The following is a 26,536-nucleotide window of genomic DNA, read 5'->3' as shown; positions in this document are numbered from 1 at the left end:
ACTTCTTTTGAAATTCTAGTGAGTGTCCGCGGGCCAGGGTGTCCAGCACCCAACGGTCGGTGGAGATGGACTCCCACACGCTGACGAACTTCGTCAGCCGGCCTCCCACCAGGGTGCTTCGGTGGGGGCCCGACGCTAAGGCCAGTTCAGTCCTGCTTGGAAGAGGCCTTGCCGCCTTGGCCTCCTTGACGACGGCGGCGAGACCCTCCTTGCTTGCCACCACCTATGTAGGCCTCCTGGGACAAGGAACGGGCCACCTGGCGGTACGTAGAAGAGCCACCGCTGGATCCCTTGGAGGCTCCCTGTCTGACTCCGGAGCTCTGAAAGGGCCGCCGTTGCTGAAGGACTCCTAGGGCTCGGGCTGCCTCTGTGTCGGTCTTGATGGCCTGGAGGGACTCATCCATCGTCTTCCCAAACAGGTTGTTGCCGTCGAACGGCATATCCAACACTCTGGTCTGGACGGCCTGGCGAAAGTCCGTAGCCCTGAGCCATCCTCGTCGTTGAAGGCAAACCCTGTTGCCCAGCTGGCGAAATCCGGTATTGGCAATGTCGGTTGCCACCGTTATGGCGTGATCCGACGCCACCTCACCTTCCTGCAGAATCTGTAGGGCCTCCGCCCTCTTGTCGTCCGGTAGGAAGTCTAGTAGGGGAGCTATCTTGAACCAGAGCTCCCTGTCGTAACGGGCCACAATTGCCAAGGCATTGGCCGCCTTAATCGTCGTCGCCACCGAGATGACTCGTCGTCCCATGGAGTCCAACTTATTGCCCTCGCTGTCCGGTGGGGAAGTGGAAATTGAAGCCGCTGCACCCGCCGCTTTCTTCTTGGCCGCTGCTGAGACGACCGAATACGGCGTGGGCTGGGCCCCGAGGCACAAGGGGGTGGCGTCGGGGACCCGGTACTTCTTCTCGTACCTGTCCCTTTTGGCAGGTGGCGTGGAAGGGTTCTTCAGGATAGCCAGCCCTTCGTCCCAGATGTCGTTGAGCAAAGGTACCACAAGGACCGTCTTTCTCTTGGCCTCCCATCGTTGGCAAAGAAAGCCTTCCTTTTTCTGTTCCTCAGGGCAGAGCTGGAAGAGCTCGGATGCCCTGGCTATCATGGCGTGGAAAGAGCCAATTTCGTCGGGCGGAGAGGCCCGAGGGGGGGGTGATGAAGGAATGTTCGTTGTATCATCTTCACTGTCGTCGTCGTCCGTCTCCGTATCATCACGAGGGTCCGGCGAAGGGGATGAGGGGTCCACAGGCCTTGTGGGCACGAAGGGCGGTGCAGGGTGGACTCTCCTCCGCTTGTTCGGAGGGCTTCCCCACAGTCCAGGTTCTGGATCCTCTGTCGGGGTCCGTGGTAACCTCGTCCTTATCTCCGTACCTAAGTATTGGATCGCCAACAAAATGGCCGCCAAGCTATCCTTGGGGCTCGGGCAATGGCTGCGACAGGCGGGATGGCTGCTCCACTGGGCCCTCGTCGTCGCTATCATCGATCACATCAGCAGGATCCTTGCCCTGGGATCGAACCTCTCGTTGAGGCCTTTCACGGCTTCCACCAGATCCTCCTTGGAGGCTGAATCCGAGTCCGTAATGGCCACCGGCCGCCCCCCCCCCCTCTTTTTCCACCGGGATCTTCACAGGGGTTTTAACAATGTGCTGGAAAGAGGATTCCCTCTGCGGTGGCAGGGAAACTCTGGGCCCCGAGCCCGCCTCCACTGGCGTAGCCTCTGCCGGCTTCGCCAGGGCCGCTGCGACAACCTCGATAGAGGCCTTTGCCGGGTGGATCAAGGCCCTCACCACCTTAGGTGCGTCCTGGGCCTTCGCTTTGGGGGGAGGGTCATCGCCTCGCTCCCCCTCGGCTCCCGTCGAGATCGACCGGGGTCTCTCCAGAAGCTTACCCGGGTTCTCGGACTTCCTCTTCCCCGAACCAGAGCGCTGGCTCGCGGTTGATCGTGCCGGGGAAGTCACGCCCTGCTTGGCAGCCGAAGAGCCCGACCTTCCGGCGCTCCCGGTGCCCGCGGAATCGCGGTGCTTGGCCTTCTGTTGGGCCCCCGTCGCCGGGCGCCCTCACAGGACTTAAAACCGCTCAGACTTTTTCTTTGCCTTCTCACCTGCTGTGCCCTTCGCCAGCCAGGCAGCGAAGCAGGAACGACGATCTTGCTTGGTCACTTCTGACAGGTCATTGCAGGACGCACGGTCCTTTTCCACATGCGTCTTGTCCTCATGAAAGCAGTAGAGACATCTCGAATGCTCGTCCTCCTTGAAAACATTTTGCAATCCGCATCCCGGGCAGCTCCTGAACAGCTTGGATCCGGGAGTCGAGCTTCCCTTGTCCTGGGCCATGTCCGTTGAGGTAGGCCTCAGATCTTCTGGAACCTCCAAGAAGCGTAACTCGACAAAAACTTCACCCTTGAGGGGCGCAGAAGAATTCCGAAACGGGTCCCATTTATCGGAAGTGGAAACGGTGGAACTTGAGGCTCGATTAAACCAAAAAAATGACAAAATCTCCTGAAAAAGCGTGAAAACTCCCAACACTTGAACGTGCGGTAAAAATCCGAGGATGGCTGCCGGGGAGGGGCTTTGGGAGAGGGCAGTCATTGGCTGGGGGCAGCATGACCCAGAGATCAGCGATTGTTTACTACTAAGAAAGACAGATCAGAAACTAAACTGATACTGATTTTTTCTTTACTGAGGATTCCCAGCCTGACGCCGGGGAATATTCCCGAGCATGTGAATCCATGCCAGACCCCATGCTGGAGAACGGCGCTGACGTTGAGAGAATCGGCATCGACGACAGACGTGGCGCCGACAGCATTGACACAGGCCTCAAAGGCAGAGCCCCGAGCGTGTCCCTCGACATCCTGGGCGCCGACGACTTCCTCAGAGGCGGAGCCTCGAGAGGGAGTCCGTAGATGACCTCAGGGCCACAGGCGTCGATGTCGTCCTCCAAGTCTTCACAGGTTCACGCGGTCTCGAGCGCGTCGAGGATCGGGACCTGGACCGGCAATCCGAGAACGATTACCCTTGTCCGAGCGGGACCTTTCCCGCGAATCGTGACGACCACCCGAGCCCGAAGGCGTGCGAGCGGCGTCTCTCGGCTGATCACGACCGACCCCACTCGGAGGCGCGGACGGACCAGTGCCCTGCGATTCGAGAATCGCCAACATTTTCTTCCCGAAGGAAGCCCATTCCTCCCGTGTCGCATGCTTGGTGGGGTAAGCGACCCGCCGACGGGCCGAGTCCTCGGATGAGGATGGGGAAGGCGCTTCCGGGAGTGCCTCGAAGAGGCAGAGGAGTGGCGAGACCGACTCTGGGACCAAGACCCAATGGACTTCGGACGACGACGCGGAGAGTCGCCACTCGAGTCATCCGTCGAAAGCCCGGCAGACCTCGACTTCCGGGGCTTTGACACCTTACCTACCGATTACTTCTTCTTGCACTCCCGCAAGGCTTTCGACGTGAGCGACTGGCACTCGACACAGTCATCCGTGTCATGGGCCTCCCCAAGGCACCAGAGGCAGGCGTTGTGCGAGTCAGTGACCGACATCTTGGACCCACAGTCCCCACACTTCTTAAAGCCCGGGCGCGGTGTGGAAGACGAGGTAGACATCTTCACGAAGAAATCGTACACAAACAGGTTTGAAGAACCGAGATGAACAACAGAAACTCCAAAGAGTCGGGCGTACCGAGATTCACGAAGCGAACACGTTCGCAGAAAAACAGAACTGAAGCTACGGGCGTCGTGCGTCCTACTTATCACATCGGGTGACGTCTGCCGTCGGAGGAGGTCCTCGAGGACGACGCATCAACGTTAGCGACGCAGGAAACTTTCTGAAGCAGCACAGCTATGGTTATTATTGTCATAGATATGGAATACGTTGGAGGACCCAATCCCCTTGAACTTATCTGTACTAGTTCTGCAGCTTGCTGTTAGAGTGACTCTTAAGGGTAAGCACACTGGGAATCCGGCTTACCCAAATACATTTTAGGTTCATACATAACCGAGCTTCCTGCACCACAAAGATGCAGGAGATCATGAGGCTCAGAAGACGCAGGAAGGATGAGGCTTGGACCATACAAAAGAGAAACCCTCTGAAGAATGTGCATACCCTACGAGAGGGAAAGCCCTGCCCGAGCAAGAGTTTAGTATTGAACTGATGAAACTGAGCAACTGGGACAGAGTGTCAAGACCATAAAGGGGGTATTGGCTTTTCTCCAAAATGCACTGTAGGAGTTTTCTACACCCCACACTAACACAGGGGTCGACGTTGTAATTCAAGGAGCATGAGCTGGAAGTAGCTCCTGAGTGTTAGGATTTTCCTCTGACCAGGATCAAATCATCATGATCCAGGTGATGTTAAGGTCCAGTCTCACGGATGGAGTACCAAAAAGATGGTAGAACTGCTTTTCTCCAAACTGTGACAGGCACCCAAAAATGCATGTTTTGAACCCTTCTTTCCATTTCAGTTTTGCTGTGTCTTGTACACTAGTGCTCACTGTTTCGGTTGAAGCTTCCGTCTCTGGCCATGATGCTTTGCAGGTCTTCACTTTTGTCATTCTTTTTAAATTGCGTTCCCTTTTGTTTTTTACATTTTTTGTGGGTTTGTCAATGTTGCTGCTACTCTTTACCCATCTTTGCCACTGCATCATAACTCTGCCACTACATCTGTTACTGCATTAATCTCTGATACCGTCTCTATATTGCCACCTTTTTATCAGTGGAAACCCCTTTTTCTGTGATGTCACCTTGCTCACTCATTCTCTCTGCTGCAGTTGCAGAATGAGGTGCTAATACATGGAGTGAAACAAATCTAGATTCCAAATGACAAGCAACTATAGGTATGTGTCCAGTACATATGTCCATTTATTCTTTACAGGTCTTCTAGAGGTTTATTAATGTGCCTTTTAAGCAAATTGCCAGACAGAGGTAATGTCAAATGGGTATATTTGTGGTGCACCATTGGTTTGGTAGCTGTTGGTGCCAAGCTAACCATGCTCTTGTAGGGCCTATCCAGAAGCTAAACAGCTCCCAGCAAATTCGAAACAAGCAGGATTATTCCCCCCTGACCCTCTTCCCTCCCTCCTCGGTGCCCCCCTAGGTATTTCCTCGATCATTTTTAGTTCGCCTTGACTCCAGGGGTTCAACATAAGTCCAAAAGTTTGAGGTGTTGTGGCCGCCGACCAATCCTGAAATCGTCCCTTAGAAAGGTCAAAACCTCCCCCCATTCTCTCGCAAAGTTCTGCAGGGCATTGTTCATCGCGTATGAGGCCCATTCCAGCGTGATTAATTCCCAGATTTTGCGCAGCCTGTCTTGGAAAGTTGGAGTATTTGAGCTTTTCCATCTTTGGGCGATAAATGTCATACCCGCTATAGTTAGCAGTACTTGAGCTTTTTCTCTCTCTTGGGTCCCCTTGCTCATCTCTGTCCCGAATGCCCAATAATGTTCGTTCCGGGGCCCTACTTCCCCTTTTTCCAAAAGCCTGTTCCTGTGCTAGTCTGATTTCTTTCCAGAAGGGTTACATTTTTGGGCACCTCCACCATGTGCGCTCCACCGTGCCCTCCTTCCCACAACCCCTCCAGCAGGTCCCTGATGTTCCTGGGTATATCCTTTTCAAGCGAGCAGGGGTATAATGCCACCCAAACAAGATTTTATACCAGGTTTACTGAATTTGGTAGGCTCTTGCTATCTTAGGGATCTTGTTACACAATTTTTCCCATTCCCTCTTTTCTATGCCCCTGCCCAGTGTTTGTTCCCATCTCCCCATATAAGCCCAACTTTGCCTCGGGGTAGCCCCTTTCTAATATCCGATACAGGTGTGAGATCAGCCCCCTTGATTAGAAATTTCTCGAAGGCAGTTGGTGGCCTGGTGGCTGCTTCTTTGTTCACGGGGTGTAGAAGCCAATGGCGAAGTTGGGAAAACCGCATCCTCTCCCCCTCTCCCAATGAGAAGTCTCTTTTACAGTCCCCAAAGGAACTAATCTCTCCTCCTATGAACATTTCCCGCATCCTTTGGCAGCCCCCGTCCCTCCAATGCTTAAAAGCTCCCTTCTCGAGACCCGGTGACAAATCTTTATACAAGGGCATGAAGGGAGACGGGAATGTTATCTCCTTGTGCTTCACCAGTCTATCCCAATTATCTGCTACCAGCCATGGCAGCAGCCACCATTTTTATTGCTGCCAGCCTTCCGAGCCAAGAGATGCAGAAATTTTGTCACTTGACAAGGTCCTTTTTTTACATTCTTTAACAGCAGGAGATAATTCGCAACGTACCATCCTGCGAGTTTAGGTGTAATCCTTATCCCCAGGTATGTAATCGCCCCCTGGATGCCAGGCGAATGGCATTGAGCCTTTTAGTTGGTCCCTCTCCTCTTTCCCCAGCGCTAGGTTCATCAATTCAGATTTACCCATGTTGATGCGAAGACCCGAGGCTTCCCCAAACTTCTCCAGCAGAGCCTTACATGCTTCACTGGATTAGGAAGGCCTAGTGAGGGTAAGCAACATATCGTCAGCAAAGGCCGCTACTTTGTGCGGACTTCCTGCAAATGGAATGCCCCTGATCGCCTCCGTTTCCCGAATAGCCTGCAGTAACGCTCCAAGTAAAGGGCGTACGGAAGCGGGGATAGGGGGCAGCCCTACTTTGTTCCCCTTTGCAGAGAGAACGGTCGGGATGTCATTCCATTTATTGTTATTCGTGCTTGATGCCCCTCGTAATTCGCTTTTACCATTTCCAAATAGGTTCCCCCGAGCCCCATCCTTTCCATAGTTCTAAAGAGGAACGACCACTCCACCCGGTCAAACGCTTTTTCTGCGTCCAATGATAGTAAGACCGCCGGAGTGTTCGTTTTGTCGACCTTTTCTAGAAGGTGAGCCAGCCTCCTTATATTATCTGATGTTTGCCTCCCTTTAATAAATCCTGCCTGATCCTGGTGTATCAAGTCTGGAAGGAGCCCCTCTAATCTATTGGCCAGGATTTTGGTGTATATTTTAGCATCCACATTGATGAGGGCTATCGGCCTATAGGACTATTTTTCTGTGGGGTCCCTTCCTGGTTTCAAAATTAGGGAGATCTTGGCCTCTTTCATAGATGCTGCTATTTGGCCTCCATCTTTGAACAAGTTGAATAGGTTGGTTAACTGTGGTGTTACTATGCTCGAGAAGGTCTTGTAAAAAGACGCTGAGTAGCCATCATGGCCCGGTGCTTACTCGAGGGCAATTTAGCTATGACCCCTCTCACCTCGTCCTCTGAGATTGCTAAGCTTAAACTAGCTTGGGCTTCCCTGTTGAGTGTTTGTAGTTTTATTGTACCCAGGAAGTCCTCCTGTACCTGAGCTTGGGGGACCTGTGATGTATACAATGACACAAAATATAACCATAATTTCTTGAATGTCTTCCTGTTGTGTGGTTCTAACTCCATTCTCTGTGTTAAGGGCCGTGATTGTGTTCCTCGATATTGCCCTCCGGAGAAGGCGCGCTAATAGGGCGTCAGCCTTATTTGCTTTTGCGTAATATTTCTGTGTCACATTTAGCAGGGCCCCTTCTGCTTTCTTAGTTTGCAGAATCCCCATCTGACCCACCGCCCTTCTGTACTCCCTGTTTGTGTCTAGTTGGAGCCTCCGCCACCTTCTTCCTCGCTCCTTCTACCTCCCCATCGAGCTGAATCTCCAGGGCTTGAAGTTGTTTGAGTCCGAGTGCGTTGGCCGCTATAAATTCCCCCCTCATCGTAGCTTTGAACGCGTCCCATCTGGCATCTTCCCCTGTACCCCCCCCCCTCCTGTTATTCTCGAAAAAGTGTCTCATTTTTTCTTCCATTTCTTTTCTAAGCACTGGGTCCCTTATTAGGTTTTCCGGGAATTTTTACCTCCATACCCGCCCGTCTTGCATTCCCCGTATCTAGTTGCACTGTTAAAATGTTATGGTCGGCTAGCCCCATAGGGCCCACCTCTATCTCCTGGACTCTACCCACCAGACCCGCTGACAACCAAATATAGTCTATTCTTGATTGCGTCCCATGTACTTCAGAAAGAAAGGTATATCCCTCTGCGTTCCCGTGAATTTCCCTCCACACGTCTCTTAAGCCCAAGCCTGACATTCTCTCCCCAAGTTCTGGCGAGGCCACGGCTCCTCCCCTCATGTCCTTTTTCCCTGATCTATCTCTGGCTCTGTCCCAGGCTATGTTCAAGTCCCCCCAATATGATTATATGCCCTCGCGCCTGCTCCTCCATCTTCGTTAGGAGGTCTCGCATAAACGCGTCTTAACCTGAGTTTGGAGCATAGATAACCGCTATTGTGAGAGCAGCGTCTCCCAGCTTGCCCATTGCCATTAGGTACCTGCCTCCTTTATCCTTTATGATCCCCCCGACCCTAAAATTCACTGAATTCCGAATGGCTAGGGCCACCCCACCTGTTTTAGTTGCTCCTGACGCCTGGAGAATCTGGTCAAAGCCCCGTAGCCTAAGCCGATTCTGATCTTTATGTAGTAAGTGCGTCTCCTGTAGCCACAGGAAATCTGGCTTCTCTCTGTGAAAAGCTCCAATTTTTTCCTCTTCAGGGGGGAGTTGAGACCCCTAACATTATGAGTCAATCATTTGAATGTGGAGTTCTTGGTTATCCCTTCTCTGTAGGATTTCCTCAATTAATGCTCCTCCTCCTCCTCCTCTGTCTATCACTAGCCTTGAGTCTGGCTTTGTTACGCCCCTCATATTCCCGGTAGGCACCTTTCCCACCCCCCCCCCTTTTGCCCCTATCCCCTGAACTCCCCCCCCCTCCCTAAAGGCCCTGTCTTTGGGGCTTTCCGTCTCCACCCTCACCTCGGGCATCTTTGCCCTCTCTGATCCCATGACGTTTGCTCCTCACTCCTCCAACCCTCCAACCCTCATTCTGCTCCTTGTTGACCACCACCCCTTTGATCTTATGCCCCTTCCGGGTTATTGCCCCCCCACCCCCGAGTTCCGCCCCCACTCTCGTGGTGAAGGCTGTGTCTCTTTCCTTCCCGATGGGGCCCAGCAGAGCAGATTTTCTTCTCCCTTCTCCCATTGTTGACCACTCCCACGGTCTGGGCTTCACCCCCCCCCCCCCTTCCCGTCTCGAGTGATTTCCCTGCTCTGACCGGCTCCTGACCACGTTCCTGTTCCAGATGTAAAATGTCAATTCCTTCCTGCGGTGTGGTTATCCTCTGTGTGCCTTCCCAATCAAACAGAAATCCGAATGGAAACGTCAATTTGTACTGGATCCCTTTCTCTTTAAGTTTAGCGATTACTTGCCCCATCTGGTGTCGTTTGAAAAGGGTACTGTTAGACAGGTCTTGATATAATTCTATTCGCTGTCCTTGAAACAGAGTTGGCTCATTACACCTGCTGCCCTGAGGGCCGCTTCTTTTTGTCAATATCTCGCAAAGGCAGTTAAGACGTCCCTGGGTCTACCGCCTTGGCTTCTACTGAGGCGGCCTACTCTGTGTACCCTGTCCAGCTCCATCTTGTCCGGAGCAGTTTCCCACAACAGGCCCGCATAGATTTTCTGGACTGTTCCTTTCAAGTTCCTTTCCGGCACTGATTCTGGCAGTAATTTGATTCAAATGTTGATCCTTTGGGATCTATTCTCCAAGTCTTCCATTGCGATTTCCAAGTTACACGTTGCTATGTCCAGTCTCTGTATTGCTTCACTATTTTCCATGGTTTCTTTGCCCACCTCTTGTAGGCCCTTTACTATGATATCGGTCCTCTCTCCCAGTTGGCCCACCTCCTGCTTTATTTCCACCACTGCCAAAGTAATATCCGTTCTTAGCAGTTGAATTTGTTCTTGAAACATTCTCGCCAGAGTGGACTGTAGGGAGAGCAGGTCCCCATGCAGATCTTGTCAAGAGATATGTGTCGTTGTGCCCATATCTGTAGCCTGGCCCGTGGCTCCCTCCTGCAGGTCCCTGTGGTCGTGGCTGGTATCCTTGTTCGCCCACATCGTTAGGAGCGGGCCTGAACTGTCCCCCTGAGGCGCTCCGCTTTTATTTGGTCTATTCTTGTTCTTGGAGGACATGTTTGTGGGGTCAGGTAAGAATGGCTTATCGTACTTCTTTTGCGCCCTCCTGCGCCCCGGATCGAGCGGAGACGGACCCCAGCCTCCAGATGTGACTCGGGTCCTTTCCCCCCGCTCTTCTGGCTCACCCTTGTTTGCCCGGTAGAGGACCCAGTCCTTTGATCATTTTGGAGTGGGAGCACTGCACCCCCGTACTGTGTTTGGCCTCTGAAAATACAGAGTATATGGTGCTGGGGGTCCTTAACCACTCCTCTCCTGCTGCCTGAAGTTGCAAAGGACCAGTTGAGTGGTGGGCGGAATCAACCGGGAAAGCACATTCGCCACGTGCAGGGCCTCTTATTCAGCTCCCAGATGCCCCACGCGTTCTTGCAGCCCTGGCTTGGGCTACTGTCTGTTGCTTGTTGGGCCATGAAGAGGGGGGAGGGTGCGGCCTCTACCTCTGCCTCCGGATCTCCAGCTCGGCCCCATGGAGCAACGCCTCTGCTGCTCCTCCCACCTCGGCCCAGCTCCTGGTCCCGGGGCCCCCCTGCAGTTCTGGCCGCTTCTGCCCGAGCCTGCGACTCCCCAACCGCGGTGGGCAGCAGCAGCGCACCCCTCAACCTCTCTGAGTCTCGCCAACCGGCTCTCTGCGCCTGGCGCCCCCACCGGAGATCCCAGGGTGGACCGGGGCTCGCCGCAAGCAGCGCCCACCTCCAGCCAAAAGGACCGGATCGGAGGCAGGCAACACCACCAGCTTCTCCGCCGCAGTCAGCCCACAACACTTGGTGCCTTCCGCAGGGCGTCCCTTTCTGGGGTTGCGAGAACACCTCCCACGCCAGGTTGCACCTTGGGTTGGAGACTGGATTTATTCATAGGCTTGGCAGGCTCCGGCCCCTTACTCCCGAGCCCAGGCTACGCCGCGCTGTATTCTGGCCTCGACTCCGCTGCACAAAACTCTTCGGAGGCCGCACAACACTCTTCCTTCGATCGCTCCCCCAGCTCGCAGAGTATTATTACTTCCTTGATCAGCCCCTTGGTGCCTATTTGGGGTGGTGGATCCGCTTTTAAGGCAGGGAAGGACTGCAGCGCCGTCAACACACATCTACCTAGTGTCGGCAGCCACCTTGGAATCCATGTGCGTTGCTTTTAAGCCAGACCTGAGCGCTAGGAAGATGCTCCGGACTTCCCTGTTTCAGGACTGACCAAGCCTGAGCCGCCTCAACAGAGTGCTGGACCCGAAAAGCAAGAAAAGTCTGAAGTGGTATCCGAGAAACGCAGTGTTGCTATTTGCTGTCAGACACAAGGAGCTGAAACACTGAAGAACTGGTGAATTGAAGTTTGCCCATTGCTGCCGCTGACCGTCCCATTGCAGAGCAGGAGTCCCCAGATGTCCTCCCTCTCGTCCCCACGACTGAGGCTCAGGAACACCAGGATCTGCAGAGCTGCACAGGAACAGAAGCCAGCTGGAACCATTTCTTCTAACCAGAGGTACTTGTGGCCCTTAAAGTTTTCTATTTTCTAAAAACAGTTCTAAAAACATTGTGCAAGATTTTTTACCTACCTGCAATGATGATCTTCAGCTCCCCTTGACATTGTGCAATTAACATTGGCTGTCCTGGCTCCCTGAGAGACTCCTCTTTATCTCTGACTTTGTGCTTTGGAAGGTGTTTAAAAGTGCTCACCTGTTTATTAATTATTTGTTAACCTTTGTTTTATTCCTCTATTCTATCTTTTTCACCAAACTCAGTATTTCCCCAAGTATACCATTGATAAATCAATGTCCACAGTGTCCTAGCTATTTAAGTCACCTGAGGTTGTAGGAAGTGTCTGTGTGCCATCCCATAATGGGTGTCTTCCGATTTAGAGAAACTAGGAGTGTGTTTTGAAGAATATATCACGTGTTACATGTTTTGCTCCCTTTCTGAAGAGGCTTATATAACGGACCGTGAAATAAGTTAATAATTGTTTTATCAAGAAACCTTGAGTATAAGTGTTTATTTGCTCACATTGACTCATCTGGCTGCTCGATCACACTACCAACCTGTGTAGTTCAGACTTATAACTAAGGTTGAGTCCCTATTGCCAGGAGGTCAAGGTTATTGTAGTGCACCCAAAGGGTACTGCATACAATCTTGCCTAACATGGTGCAATTCTCCTGATAAGAGAGATCAGTTGGGGGAAACTTGGAACAAGCATTGCCAAGAGCCAAAAGATATTGTAAGAGAAACAAAGAGGCAGATGTTGTACAATTCTCCTGACATGAGATGTCAGTTGGTCGGAAACCTGGAACAAGCATTGCAAAGGGACATTGTGGTTGACAGAAGGAGCTTGAGCAAACCCATTTATAGAGAATGTCAGTTTGGGGGAAAATCGGCGCAAGTGCTAACTGGAGTCAAGAGGTTATGCAACTGAATTGGTGCAAATTGTGAGAACATTTAAGAGAAATGTGAATCTTGCAGATATGCCCGATAAGCGCATCAGGTAGTGAAACATGTTTTAAAGAGATACCTGGCAGAAGAGTACATCAGGGGATCGGTGCAAGTCAAAAGGGGCTATTCCTGGCAGGAGAATAAACCAGGACATCGAGTTTTAAGTTGAACCTTCTTTGGGAAAATATATCTGGCAGGCGAGTACATGAGGGGATTTGTGAGCCAAAACGAGGACATTCCTGGCAGGGGAATATACTAGGAAATTCAATGTTGAACTGAAAAAGAACTTTGTTATATCAAGCCTTTGTTAAAACTGAACATCTTTACTTTGGCCATCCTAAGGGCTATAAGACTACCTTTCAATGTATTGCAACCCGTATTGTAAAAAGAACATTTGTCTTGTCATCTTAAAGAAAATACCCAGGAAAGAGATATCTTAATTACTTTTAATGGAACTTGGTGAAACATTGTCATCTTAATAGAAATTTGGTGAAAGAGTATTTCAAATGCCTTTTTCCTGAAACCATTGAGGGGAAGGGAAACTAAATCCTGGAGATAAGGGTGGTTTTGTTGAAACTGTATATATACACATGATGTTGTGTACAACTTGGTTGAAGTGAAGATAGAAATCATATGGTACGTTATTGTGAGGGCAAGATGCATTTTGAAACAAGGTCAACTTATTTTAGGCAGTGGCATTCTCCTTTGGTTAAGGCAAGATAGGCCCTTTTTGCAAACCTCTTATTTTAATAAAATGGTGAATATTTTGTGTCTGCCTCCCATTGCTGACCCCTCACAGATATGACAAACAAATCAAATATTGTATTGCAAAAAAAATGTGAAAATGTGTAGATTTCAATATATATTTTACATGCATAAAATACCGATTTGGGAATGAAAAATACTTTACTTTCAAAATAAATCAACTTAAGAAATGGGGAGTAAAACATTCCACTTCAAAATGTTATCTGGAGCACTGGTTCTGACACTTTATCATCAGAGTCATGCTGGGTTACCTTGTAACACACTATCCAAGAAAGAGTCCAGCAGGTCTTCTGTGCCTGACCCAATCACAGAGCAGGACAAGCAGCATGTCAGAGTCTGCAGCGCAGACAGACCCTCGGCTTCAATCTTTTCACTTGCAGTTTGAAACACCTGTAAGAGTAAGGCAACACGTGTGCACTGAGCATCATTAGGAACTTACTACAAGGGTTGTATACGAATTGTTCGTTTTACAACTGTTCGAATTACAATTGACCTTTTCACAATTGACCGAATTGTGAAGGTCAATTGTAACATATGTGGGGGGAAACCCCCCACAGCCCCCCACCCAACGCCAAACCCCCCAAAATCCCTATATATATATATATATATATATATATATATATATATATATATATATATATATATATATATATATATGGTCAATTGTGAAAAGGTCAATTGTGACCCTTTAAATTCGGTCAATTGTAAATAAACAATTTGGGTAATACCACTACAAGTCCAACTGTCAAAGGTCCATTTGTTGCAACTGTGAGTAATCAAATTAAGTTAGCCAACGGTTGTAGTAGAAGTTTAAGTTATTGTGTTCAGTTTAATAGTCATAGCAAGTGAAAAGAAAAAAGCACCCTGCACATATAAGTTCCCTACATAATGTATTAGCAGGTGACCATACTGCTTTATCCTGAAGTCCCAATTCTTAGCACCCTTTGCAAATGGCAGACAGTTCAAAATCTTGGTTGCTCTGGTGTCCACAATGGCAACATATAATGCATATTCACATGCACCATTCAGATTTTGCATGCCGCCAGTTGACAAGATTAGAGTAAGGATGCAGAAGGGGGAGACTTACATACAGGTGTCATGGTGATTGCTATAGATCTTTATTAGTCAAGAAAATAAAGAGAAAGCCTAACTTTCCCCAACTCAGAGGTGTTTCCAAGCCTCAACTAAAACACTAAGTATTCTGTCAGAATGTCTGCGTAAATAAATAGTCCACCGTCCTGTGTCAAAAAAGCCTACTTCTTTACCTTACACTTAAAACTAAACTAGAGATAAAGTAGACATTCTTGGCCCAGAAGAATGACTTCTTGGGGGTACAAGTTTGTTTAAAGCTGTTGGCTTCTTCTTAGGGGAATGGCTCCCTTCCCCGGGTCAAAATGATCCTTCAACACAAATGTCAAAATTCAAGCAGTTCTCTTTGGAAGATACACTGCCCATCTTCTAACAGTCTGTATCAGCAAGTCTTTAATACTTGGTTTATCAGAAGAATGACTCCTTGCTCCTGGTATCTTGGCTTCAGAGTTTGATGCAACCAGGGAAATGACTCCCTAGTCTCTTGCCACATGGTTGCACAGTTCAACACCAAGGCGAAGGACTCCTTTCCCCCTGGCCTACGTATCACATAGCTTCAAACACACAGTTCTCAAATGTTATAAGGTTCCACGAACATTGGTCACAATGCTCAAACACAGCAATATCATCCCAGGAAAGCCCTCACAAACTGCCTTTTACATTCCCCCGTTAAGCGAGTTACCTGAAAATTAATTCAAGGGTCCATAGGCTTGGGTTACCTGAAAATTAATTCAAGGGTCCATAGACTTGTGTCTGGTGGCAGACCATCCCACTTCCTTGGAAAAAATGTCACTAGGTCCATTCCAGACTAACCCTGGTGTAATAAAAATGCAAGTTATACGCAGTGAAAAGATGCGCACATATCAATTGCGAGTGTAACAGTAAAAGGTGAGGGGGCTCCTTTTTACTCGTTACACAAGACAAACCCAAAATAAAAGTGGTTTACATACAACAGAAATGTAGGAGAACCGGTAAGTAGAACCAAATCTAGATATAGGCTAAAATGCAGTAAATAAGCCTTGTAGCATGTCTTTGCAGGCAACATATGTTAACTTTAATTAATCTGCAACGAAGCTGCAGCGGCTGGTAACACATCGCAGGTCCCACGATCCCAGGCTGCCATGGAAAAAAGCAAAATAGCAGTTATTTTTCGAGGTCACAGATTATAGCCCATGGGTCCCGCCGACATACATGGAGAGTATATCCATTTAATAAATCAAAATAATGAGCAAAACTTGATTTATACATTCAGTTAATTGAACCACAGCGCCCCCAGTGCCCCCTAGCACATTTTGGCGACAAAGAAGGCCAACAAGTTCTTGAAGTGTAAAATTTGTAGAACAGTACGTCAGTGGTTCAAGGCTCTGGCAGTGTCATGGAAGGGAGCTCTTCTCACGAGAATTTAGATAAGATGAACGGGGCAGTTGAATAAAGTTCCAATGGTCATCTCAAATATTTAATTGAATCGTCATTATGATGTGGGAAGGTTTGTGGCCCCAATTACAGAATGTAATGTATGCTTTTCTATAAGGGACTGATGTGCAAGCACCAATCAGTTCCGTGTGGGGAGATTATTTCATGTTGCAAAGTTACTAATGTTACTCAGCATGATTATTATAAAAGTCTTAGATTTATGGGCATTTCTTTGACAGTGCCTTTTCATACATTTCTGTTCTGCAATCTGTTTGACTATAGTTGTCCCAGCTGGATCTGGGCCCTGAATAAGCCAGTGCTACGTCTTGACTGGGTACACTCTGACAACTTTTATCATTTTTATTGGTGAGTTCCGAGGCGACCCCCACCATTTCTGGTGGCCCTAACAAGATATCTCAGCCTTTCGACCGAGGCGTGTGAATTCCAACGGTGCTCCCGGAGGCGCACGGGACAGCATCCATTGACAAGTACTAAGTGCTCGAGACAGAAGAGGTCCGTGGACACCACTTTTCCAAAGGACCACCTGGTCCGCCGCTGCCTTCACTTTGTCTGAAGTGCTGGCCTTTAAAGGGAGACTGCGAGGATAAGCAAGTGTACTCGTGCATGAAAAGCGCGAGGGGTAGGAGGGACAATTTGTTGACTGTACTAGTCTAAGATTTTAGGTCTGCGATCAGATGGGGAGCAGGTAGACGGTGGCAGCTTTCAAGCAGAGGGTTGTGTAGTGAGTGGCGGACCTTGTTAGACTAGAGTAGCACATAGTAAATTGGTATAATTCCGTCATTTTATTTTATTTGGGGGAAGAATTTGTTTGAGGGACATGCTGCACATGTTTTGTGAGTAGCGGCAGTTTGTTTTTAATGTCATGGAAAGTGGTTATGGTATTCGTTTAATGTGGCTGGCTAAGGAGATGGATGGGTCAGAGCCAAAATAAATGCAAAAAGTTACAGAGCTGAGTAGCGCGAGTTAAACGTGCAGTCGAGTGGAGAGAGGAGTAACTGTTCTTTTAACGTACTAACGCAGGGCATTTAAGGTGTTGGGCCTGGGGAGAGGGACATTTGTGTACGAATATAACACAACAAGACGGGCCTATGGAGAATGCCAGTGTATGCAAGTATGGAGTGCAAGGTGTGAAAGGGCGGGTCTGTGGAGCAGGCCAGAGTGAATGAAAATAGGGAGAACGAGTAAGCGATAAGTATTCAATCAATCCCACTCACTCAATTTTATAAGGGTTTGAGAGTCTGAATGTTTAAATTATAAAGGAGAAGAAGAAGAAAAGAAAGAGTATCTCAACAATAAAAATTAAAGTGCGATAATGACATCCTAATGGCTGGATGCACCATGTGTAGGAAACTGCCCCAATATTGTGACACAATAACAAAGTACCATTTTGAGTGGGTACATGACAGTGGGGAAATGTTACAAAGAATGGCCTAGAGAGGGAACATTTGACAAAAATATTATCAACAGTATGTATTCATATTTTTCAGCAATCCACAAAGGTGCAAAGCTTAAAAAGAGGCAGGACATTTTAGGACTTTGAAAGTTTTACGAAGAAAAGGATAAAGAGATGGAGAACGGGAAAGGAGGAGGAGCACGGTAGTGCCCAGCCCCTTCCGTATTTTATCTACCCATTACTAAAACCACATGCAGGATATACAAATCCTAAACAAGTGTCTCAAAGTAAGTCAGGAACACAAAAGATGAGGGTGAAGGGAGTGCCAGTAGTAAGGATGAGAAGAGAAGGCTGAAATATTTAATTGACATTAAAAAAAGCACTCAGCAGAAACAATTGGTGGCGGATCACCTGGCCCGAGTGATGTCCCCCATGCCCAGAGACCCGAGCTAACAAAGGGAATACCTACAAAAGGCAACGCTACCCCACTTGAAGGAGGCAGCCCGAATAAACCTTGACACACATCACAAACAAGGAAGTTGAGGAAGTTATTAAAACCCTCAGCACACGGGCCCCAGGGCCCGATGGGTTCTCTGCAAAATTCTACAAAATCTCCCGACTGCAACTGGTGGCCCCTTTGGTCACCCTCTAACTCTTTCAGGGACTCGGGCATGGTCACTCCCTCGATGGCAGAATCCATCACAATCTTGTTGCCTAAACCGGGAAAAGACCCTGCCTCATACAGACCCATCGCCTTCATGAACAATGACGCTAACATTTATTTGAAAATCTTGGCCAACCGCCTTTCAGCCATCCTACCCAAAATAATCCATCCACCCAGACCAATCGGGCTTTATCATCAACAGATCTACGGAAGATAACGTCCGCATAGCCCTGAACTTGATTGATCTCACAACCCCGAAAGCAGTCCTGGTGACCCTAGACGCCGTCAAAGCGTTCGACAGGGTGGACTGGACCTTTATGAGCCAAACCATGCAAGCATTCCACATCGGACCCATGTTGCTGAAGATGATCTTAGTGAAGTATCAAGATCCGAAAACCCTCCTTCGAGTCAATGGAACCCTTTCTGCCCCAATATCGCTTGGCTGTGGGACCAGTCAGGGATGCCCGCTTTCCCCATTACTCTTCGCCATGGTGATGGAACCATTCACCCAGAGGATCAAAGCCAACCCCAACAACAAAGGCCTTCAGATCGGCCTCACCCAACATAAAATAGCCCTCTATGCAGACGACGTCCTGCTTACTCTCACGGAACCCGCTCGCTCCCTGCGCCTCGCTATGACAGAAATAGACAACTATGGAAAAGTCACAGGCTTCTCCATTAATTGCCACAAGTCAGTAGCCTTGGGGTCCGGTCTGTCACCGAGCAACCGGGAAGCCCTCTCCTCATTATGCTGCATTCAATGGAGGGAGGATGCCATCCCCTACCTGGGAGTTCAGATCCCAGCGGACCCTAAAGCGGTGTATCAAGCAAACTCCCCCCCCCACTCTTTCACGAACTAGAAAAAGACCTGAAGAGGTGGGCGACACAGGAAATCTCCCTGATGGGACGCATCGTAGCGAGCAAGATGAATCTCCTTCCTAGATTCCTATATGCATGCTCCGCTCTCCCCATAACGATTCCCCCGGCCGCCCTCCAGGGACTCCAGAGGAAACTGCTCCAATTCATCTGGAAGGGAAAAAAGGCCCGAATCCCTCTGAGAACAATGCTGGGAAATGCTCGCCTGGGAGGACTAGCAGTACCCGATCTTCAGAACTACCAAATAGCGGCCCAACTAGCTCACACTCACGCCTGGCTAATATCCTCGGGCACCCCCAATGGGTGGAGATAGAACAATCCCGGCTGCCTCTTCCTCTACGTTTCCTCCCACACACCCCACCCCACCTGCGGCAAAGCAGAGACGAAATCCTACTCTCCACCAAACACACGTTAAAAGCATGGGACTGAGCGCGGCGGTGACAAAAGATCCCAAAAGGCTTTAGCCCCTTCTCTCTGGCCTTTATGAACCCTTCTTTTGCCCCCAGATCCAACCCCCACAATTTCAAGAACTGGATAAGGAGAGGCTTAGAGTCACTGGGCCAACTGTTCACGGAAGGTCACCCGCGAACATTTGAACAATGTAAAGAGACCTTTCGGCTAAAAGAAACAGGCAGGTTTACCTGTATTCAACTTCACCACTGGTGCTCCCACCCACAAACCCGGCAAGCAGCAACGTGCACGCCAACACCTCGAACTAATATTGCAAGATCTCCCGATCCGGGGAAGGATCTCGCCCCTATATAAACGCTTTTCGGGAGACTTCCTCAGCTCCAAAACCCGAGCAATGGCCCACTGGGAGGCAGACCTAGGGCACCCGTTAACTGACCAGAACTGGGTGGATATTTGGTCACAAACAAATTCAGCGTCGTCCTGCTTCACAAACCGACAATGTGCATACAAACTCCTACTACAGTGGTATTACCCTCCCTAAGGTTTCAACACATAAATCAGGCCTTGAGCCCCGCCTGCTGGAGACAATGTGGACAGCCAGGTTCCTTTTACCACATGTGGTGGTCATGCCCTAAGGTGCAACTTTTCTGGTCCCAATGCGTGAACACATTCGCAGACATTACCCAGAAGGCAATCCCACTTGAACCTGAAACCATCCTTTTGGGGGCCCCAGTCCCGGGATGCTTCCCAAGATCAGGAAGAGAGGCCACAGAATCATAGGGGGGGGACGGGCAGGGGGAGTCGGAAAAAGTTGGGGACTGACTGTCATGTGCTGATTTTGCTTGTAATGTTTTCACTCTGCAAAAATAAACAGTTAAAAAAAAAAAAAGAACTCCGCAGCAACTTAACTGTGTTCAAGGAAGCCGAGAAAGCTATGGAAAAGGAGATTGAGAAAAACAGAAAAGAACAAGGAAAGCCAGCCAACTAACAGGGATGGACAGCGGGACGCATAACATTTAGAATCGATAGCTGGGGACAGGACTCGGACAATAGTGAAGATGACACAACAGAAGGTGTGCATACTGCAACAGATTGGGAGGACAGCCATCATGGGGATGACGAGTTAGACACATGCAATTTGACAGACGTGAGCAGGTGAAGGAGACTAACAGAGAGAAAAGGAGGTCAGAGGAGACATTAAGAGATTGGGGAAATGGGCTTCGGAGTAGGAAAACAAGAATAGCAGTCACAACTAGACCGCTACGTGGCAATAAATACAGAGCGAGCACACAGATGTTTACAGAAAGCGAGGGGGAAGGTTCACTACATACCATGGTAGACGATAGCGACAATCTGGTTTACAGGCTGCCTTCATTAATGGTGGGGGCAAGCAAGTGGATTTATGTATTTGAAAAAGAGACAGGATGAATCCCACTGGCTATAGGAGAGATAAAAGTTTATTGGCAGTGTTGGTTGGGGAGAGAAGTGACAAAATATGGCAACACGCTAGATACTCTGGGGTAAAATTAAGCTCTAACATACATGATGGAGCACTCTTTAATACCTTGGAAACAAGACGACTCGGAGCAACACAGGTTTGATCCTTGGGTCCGTGCTTAGAAACCTCTGGGTATTAAGCACATTATAAATAACCAATAACAATACGTCAGACTTTGGTTCTAGATTGGCTTGTAAAATGACGCCTGATGAGGACCCCGCGGGATATATACGATCCATAAAAAATGTGGACGCAGGAAAATAAATAGTCACGGGAAGACAAAATACCTTTGTTTTTATCACATCTTAGACATCCTTAGAAAAGATAGTGGGAATTGACGCAAAAGGGTGGCATGAGATCCAGGTAACAATTGTACACTATTGCAAGACAAAGCAGGAGAAGTCTAAGGAGACAGCTGACAATGCAACAAAAGCTGAAAACAAATTTGTTCAGAAAAAAACTGGAACTGGCTAAAATAAACATGGAAGGAGCAGTACTCTCAGGTTCAGTTCTAGTTCCACAGGCACAGCAAAGGGGGTTTGCCAGTGGCAACGGTAATGCAAGTAGGAGGGTACACTCAAGCACCACCCAATCAGCAGTGGGGAACGGTGCAGGTGCAGCAACAACCTGCATTTGTAAATGTGCAGCAACAGCCAGGGGTGGTGCAGACAGCTGGAGTAAACAATTACATGGGATCGTATCAAACGGGGAGAGGATATTACATACGAGGACAGGGAATGGGGTATGGGACCACAGTTTGGAGGACAGTGTTTCGCATGTGGACCTTTTGGTAATTTCACACGAAAATGCCCATTAATAGCACAATCAGGACAACAACAGCAATCTCATACACCAGCACCACAGCAAGCACAAGTGATGCCACAGCAGCAATTACAGATGCAACCCACTCAACCACAATGCATATCCATCCGGGACACGTGCAAGTGCAGGGTGGGACGTTGGCAGGAACCCCGGGTACAGTAAGCATACTACAGGCACCAGCAGACAGGTACAAGAAGGGGGTCACACTACTGGGACAGAACACTGTGCCCCAATACACCGAAGTGACAGTGGTGGGCGGTAATCCATTTACATCATCCGCCAATACCTTTTCCCAAGGGGAGTGCGAGTGTGTCCTGTTCTAGCAACATTGTGCCCTCTTAATATTAATGAGGCAGAGTATCCATTGGTCTCAAATCCCGCAACTATTTTTTGTAGCATTCCAGCGGAGGCACATTTCTTTACTGTGGTAGATTTGAAGAACACATTTTTCTCCATTGCACTACACCCAGACTCCAGGTACCTCATTGCATTTACTTATCGCAGGGCCAGATTTGAACATTGTAGAGTGCCACAAGGGTACTGTGAGGGACCTAGCATTTTTATCAGAGTTATACAAATGGATTTGAGCAATTTACAGGTTGCAAGCACATTGATACAGTATGTTGACGACTTACTGGTATGTAGCAGAACAGAAGAGGAGTGCAGAAATGACTAATTGACACTACAGAACTGCTAGCTGACAAAGTATACAAAGTGGACAAAGAGAAATTACAGAAATAGGTGTCAGAAATAGGTGGGGTACCTGGGTCAGATTGTGTCAGCACATGGGAGAAAGATAGCACCAGAAAGAGTAGAAGCCATACATAAAACTCCACAACCAAAACCAGTGAAAGAGGTGCAGCAGTTCTTAGGACTATGGAGGGCATGGGTTTTGGATTACTCCACTTACACCAGGTCATTGCTGCAGACATTAAAAGAGGCTTAGAAGCACAAAACACATAAAATGGACAGCTGAAATGGACGCGAGCTTTGATTGTTCGTTTATTGATTTGTATGGCGCACCATACCCGAGGGTATCTGGGCGCAGTTTACAGGAAGTTACAGGTATACTTTCAGCATTAATTACAATGGTTACAGCAGGATATACAAAAATTCAATGGTTACATACAAAGGTAAACAGCAAATATGCAGAGGATTACAAAGGTTATATACAACATGAAGCAGAAGAACATGCAAAGTAGTACATTAAAATGTGTCAGAGGTCCTTGGCTATGAACCAGTTAAGCGTGTTGCGCCTAAAATTTAGGAAGGATTGGTCCGCTCTCAAGGACGGAGGGAGGGCGTTCCAATACTGCGTTGCATAACATGGAAGCAGCTTTTTTAGTTTAAATCTAGGAACAACCAGCCAGAAGGAGTTTGCTGTCCTAGTGGGGCGTCCTGTGCATTTTCTGATGATTCTCTCCGGAAGGTAAAGTGGGGCAGCTTTGTTGAGACATTTGTGGGTTAGCAAGTCTTTTAAGCATGATTTTGTCACTGATGGACAGCCAATTGTTCTGTCTCCTTAACTCTGAGATGAACAAGTTACTTTCTCACCTAGTAACGTTCTTTCGATGGGATGTTCCGACAACGTATTCCACAACTATGACAGGTAATCACCACAGCTGTGCTGCTTCGGAAATTTTTTCGGCGTCTGCGTCGATACGCTGTCCTCGAGGGCCTCCGTCGAGTTGACGTCACCGGATGTTATAAGGAGGACGCATGACGCCCGTAGCCTCAGTTGTAGTTTTTTCCCAGAACGTGTGGCACCAATCTTCTGCCAGTATGACTACAGAAAGCCTTGCGGAAACGGAAGCTGCAATCGCATAAGAAATTTGTAGAGGGGCAGGCTGGGAGGGTACGATGTGGAATACGTCGTTGGAACAGCTCATCGAAAGAACGTTACCAGGTAAGAAAGTAACTTTTTCTTCCAAGGGATTGGTTCTTCCGACGTATTCCACATCTATGACAGACTCCCAAAGCAGTACCAACGTAAGGAGGAGGGAAAAGAATTTAGAATTGTATAATGCCCAATTAAATTGCAGAATAGAGGACCGCCTTGCCAAAGGCCAAATCTTGCCGATGGATAGAATCCAAGGAGTACTGTTTGACAAAAGTATGGACAGAAGCCCATGTGGCTGCTTCACAAATGTTACAAATGGGAACACCCCTTTGCAGGGCAGTAGAGGCAGCCACACCCCTAGTAGAATGGGCCCGTAAGCCTACCGGAGGGTCCTTACCCGCCAAGCGGTAACATTCAGAAATTGTCAAGATAATCCATCTAGACAAAGTCTGTTTAGTTACAGCTTGTCCCAAACGCCTTCCAGCGTATCCTACAAAGAGCTGATTGTCCACTCTGACCCGGGACATGCATTAGATGTAGAAGTTTAACGCTCTCCTAGGATCCAACCTACGGAGCCTCTCCTCTTCCTTACCAGGATGCGGAGGAGGATAGAACGCCAGAAGGATGACCTTCTGGCTTAAATTAAATTCTGACACAACTTTCGGAAGAAAAGAAGGACGAACCCTAAGGACAACCCTGTCCTTATGGAACACTGTGAAGGGTGGCTTAGCGGATAGTGCCTGCAACTCACTCACTCTGCGAGCGGAAGAAACCGCAACTAAAAATACGGCTTTAAAAGTCAACATTCTCAAAGGGCAAGAATGTAAAGGCTCAAACGGAGCTCCCATTGGGAATTTTAGAACCAGGTTCAAATCCCAACCAGGCACCTGGAAAGGTGATGGTGGGAACACATTAGTGAGCCCTTTCAGAAACTGAGAAATCAAAGGAATCTTAAAATAAGAACACTCCTCAGACGAGCGCTTAAATATGGACAGCGCCGCCAGGTAACCTTTAATGGTACCCACTTGCAGGCCCTTTTGGGCTAACGAAAGCAAAAAAGACAGAACAACAGGAATGGCACATGAAAACGGATCCACATTCTTAACCCTGCACCAATCACAGAACTTTCTCTAACGGCAACGGTACAGGGACTTTGTTGCGGGCCTTCTGGCTGAAAGCAACACCTCCATCAGGTCTTCAGGGAGGTCCCAATCCTTATACCTCAACCTTTCAGAAACCAAGCATGAAGATTGATGGACTTGACCTCTGGATGGAGAACCTGACCCCCCCCCTCCCATGAGAGCAGATCATCTCGGTAGGGAAGACGGCGTGGAGGGCAGATGGACATGTCGAGAAGGTCTGGGTACCACCTTCTCCTGGCCCATGCCGGAGAAATGAGGATCATTCGGGAACCGAACCTCCGTAACCTCCACAGCACTTGCGGAATGACGGGGACTGGAGGAAACACATATAGAAGTGGGAAGGACCACTCCACTACAAACGCGTTCACTAAGGCTCCTCTTGGAGGAAATTCCCACGAGCAGAACCTTTCACACTTCCGTTTGACACTGGAGGTGAAGAGATCCACTTGTGGGGTCCCCTAAAGGGCAAAGATCTCCAGGAGAATGTCCTGAGCCAGCTCCCACTAGTGAGAGACTGTGCTCTGCCTGCTCAGAGCGTCCGCCGCCACGTTTTCGTCTCCGGCCAGATGAACTGCCGAGATCGAAATTTCCTGCTGCATAGCCCAGAACCAGAGCTGCATCGCCTCTCTGCACAGAGGGAGAGACCCTGCCCCCCCTTTTTGTTGAGGTAGTGCATGGCCACTGTGTTGTCTGTCAGAATCGGGACATTCTTCCCCTGCACAGACGGCAGAAAAGCCTTCAAGGCTAGCCTGACGGCCCTCAGCTCCAACAGACTGATATGGAGTCTGGACTCCGACAGAGACCAACGACCGTTGACTGTCAACTCGTTGGCATGAGCTCCCCATCCTGTGAGGGGTGCGTCCGTCACCATCGTCACCTCCGGCCAGGGTAGCCAAAATGGAGCCCCCTTCATCAGATTGCCTTCGACAGCCCACCACAGAAGATCCTGGGCGACCAACGGCGGCACCTGAACGGGGTCCGACATCCTGCCAAAGGACTGCGACCACTGGAGCTTGAGAGCCCATTGCAGAAATCTCATCTCACCAAATATGAGGTCAGACTTTAGCCGAGCATAGGAGACCTACCACCATCGTCTCCTCCACTTGCACTTTCATCTTGTGTTCTTTACACCCAATGACATGGGACACTACTTACAAACAAGTTGTTTGTCAAATGTATAAGTGATTCCTCCACATCCCATGCCATTCGTAATTATGCCATAGTGAATCTTTTACTATGTGTTTGTTTTCCACAATGGACATCATGTATTGTCATGTATAAAAAATAACCTAAATATTTTGCATAAAGAAAAAAGCATTAGCGAACTAATAATAAAAAGCTAAACATTTTTACATGAGTTTGAGTTATGTGTTTGACAACAGCAAGCATGCTGTTTTCAACAACGGTTGCCCAAATTGTATGGGCTCCCAAAAGGGTCTAAAACCAGTGTACAGTGAATTCACCTTGTACACCCTTTAGATTCATAGAGGGTAGGACAACCCCCTTGTTACAGAGATCTCATCTGCAACCTGGCCTCTGGCACCAGAAGAATGCAGGATGCCATGAGGCTGAGCAACCTCAAGAACTCGAACACCGGGAGACTCTGGGCATGTTGAAACTTGTGCACCATCTGCAGAATGTTAAGAGCCCTCACCTGGGGAGGCGAACACTGCCCCAGAGATGTGTCGAGCACTGCTCCGATGTACTGGAGCCGCTGGGTAGGTGTCAAGTGGGACTTCTTTAAGTGGAGGGAGAAGCCCAGCTTGTGAAGGGAGTGGCAGGTGACTGACAGAGGATCCAGGTCCTGCTCAGGAGAGCGCGCCCTGATCAACCAATCGTCCAGGTAGGGGTAGACGTGAATCCCCCTTTCCTGAGACACGCTACCACCACCACCATGAGCTTGGTGAAGACCCTCGAGCGGAGGTCAATCCGAACGGCAGGACCCGAAACTGAAAATGCGAGTCACCAACCGCGAATCTCAGGTACTTCTTGTGCTTGGGATGAATCGGCACATGAAGGTAAGCGTCCTTGAGGTCGAGAGACACCAACCAGTCCTGAAGCGGAAGGGCCTGGAGGACTTGAGAGTAACCATCTTGAACTTGTCCTTCCTAAGGAGCTTGTTCAAACCACGCAAGTCCATGATGGGTCTCAATCCCAGTCTTTCTTTGGGATAAAAAAATAAGG

The 26,536-nt window shown here is 48.9% G+C and overlaps 1 protein-coding gene across 2 annotated transcripts in view; it reads right to left on the bottom strand.

The window, feature by feature from the left end:
- Positions 1–26,536, bottom strand: part of MMS19 (MMS19 homolog, cytosolic iron-sulfur assembly component) — a 1,998,114-nt gene that overhangs the window by 1,145,510 nt on the left and 826,068 nt on the right. For both annotated transcript variants that reach the window (XM_069611573.1, XM_069611574.1), the window contains exon 12: positions 13,435–13,573. In XM_069611573.1, coding sequence (XP_069467674.1) covers positions 13,435–13,573 — 139 coding nt within the window. The remainder of the gene's footprint in view (positions 1–13,434; positions 13,574–26,536) is intronic.

The sequence above is a fragment of the Ambystoma mexicanum genome, chromosome 8 (genome assembly GCF_040938575.1).
Source record: "Ambystoma mexicanum isolate Mex_15411 chromosome 8, UKY_AmexF1_1, whole genome shotgun sequence".
Taxonomy (NCBI): Eukaryota; Metazoa; Chordata; class Amphibia; order Caudata; family Ambystomatidae; genus Ambystoma; species Ambystoma mexicanum.
This window is presented reverse-complemented; position numbering and strand designations above follow the sequence as displayed.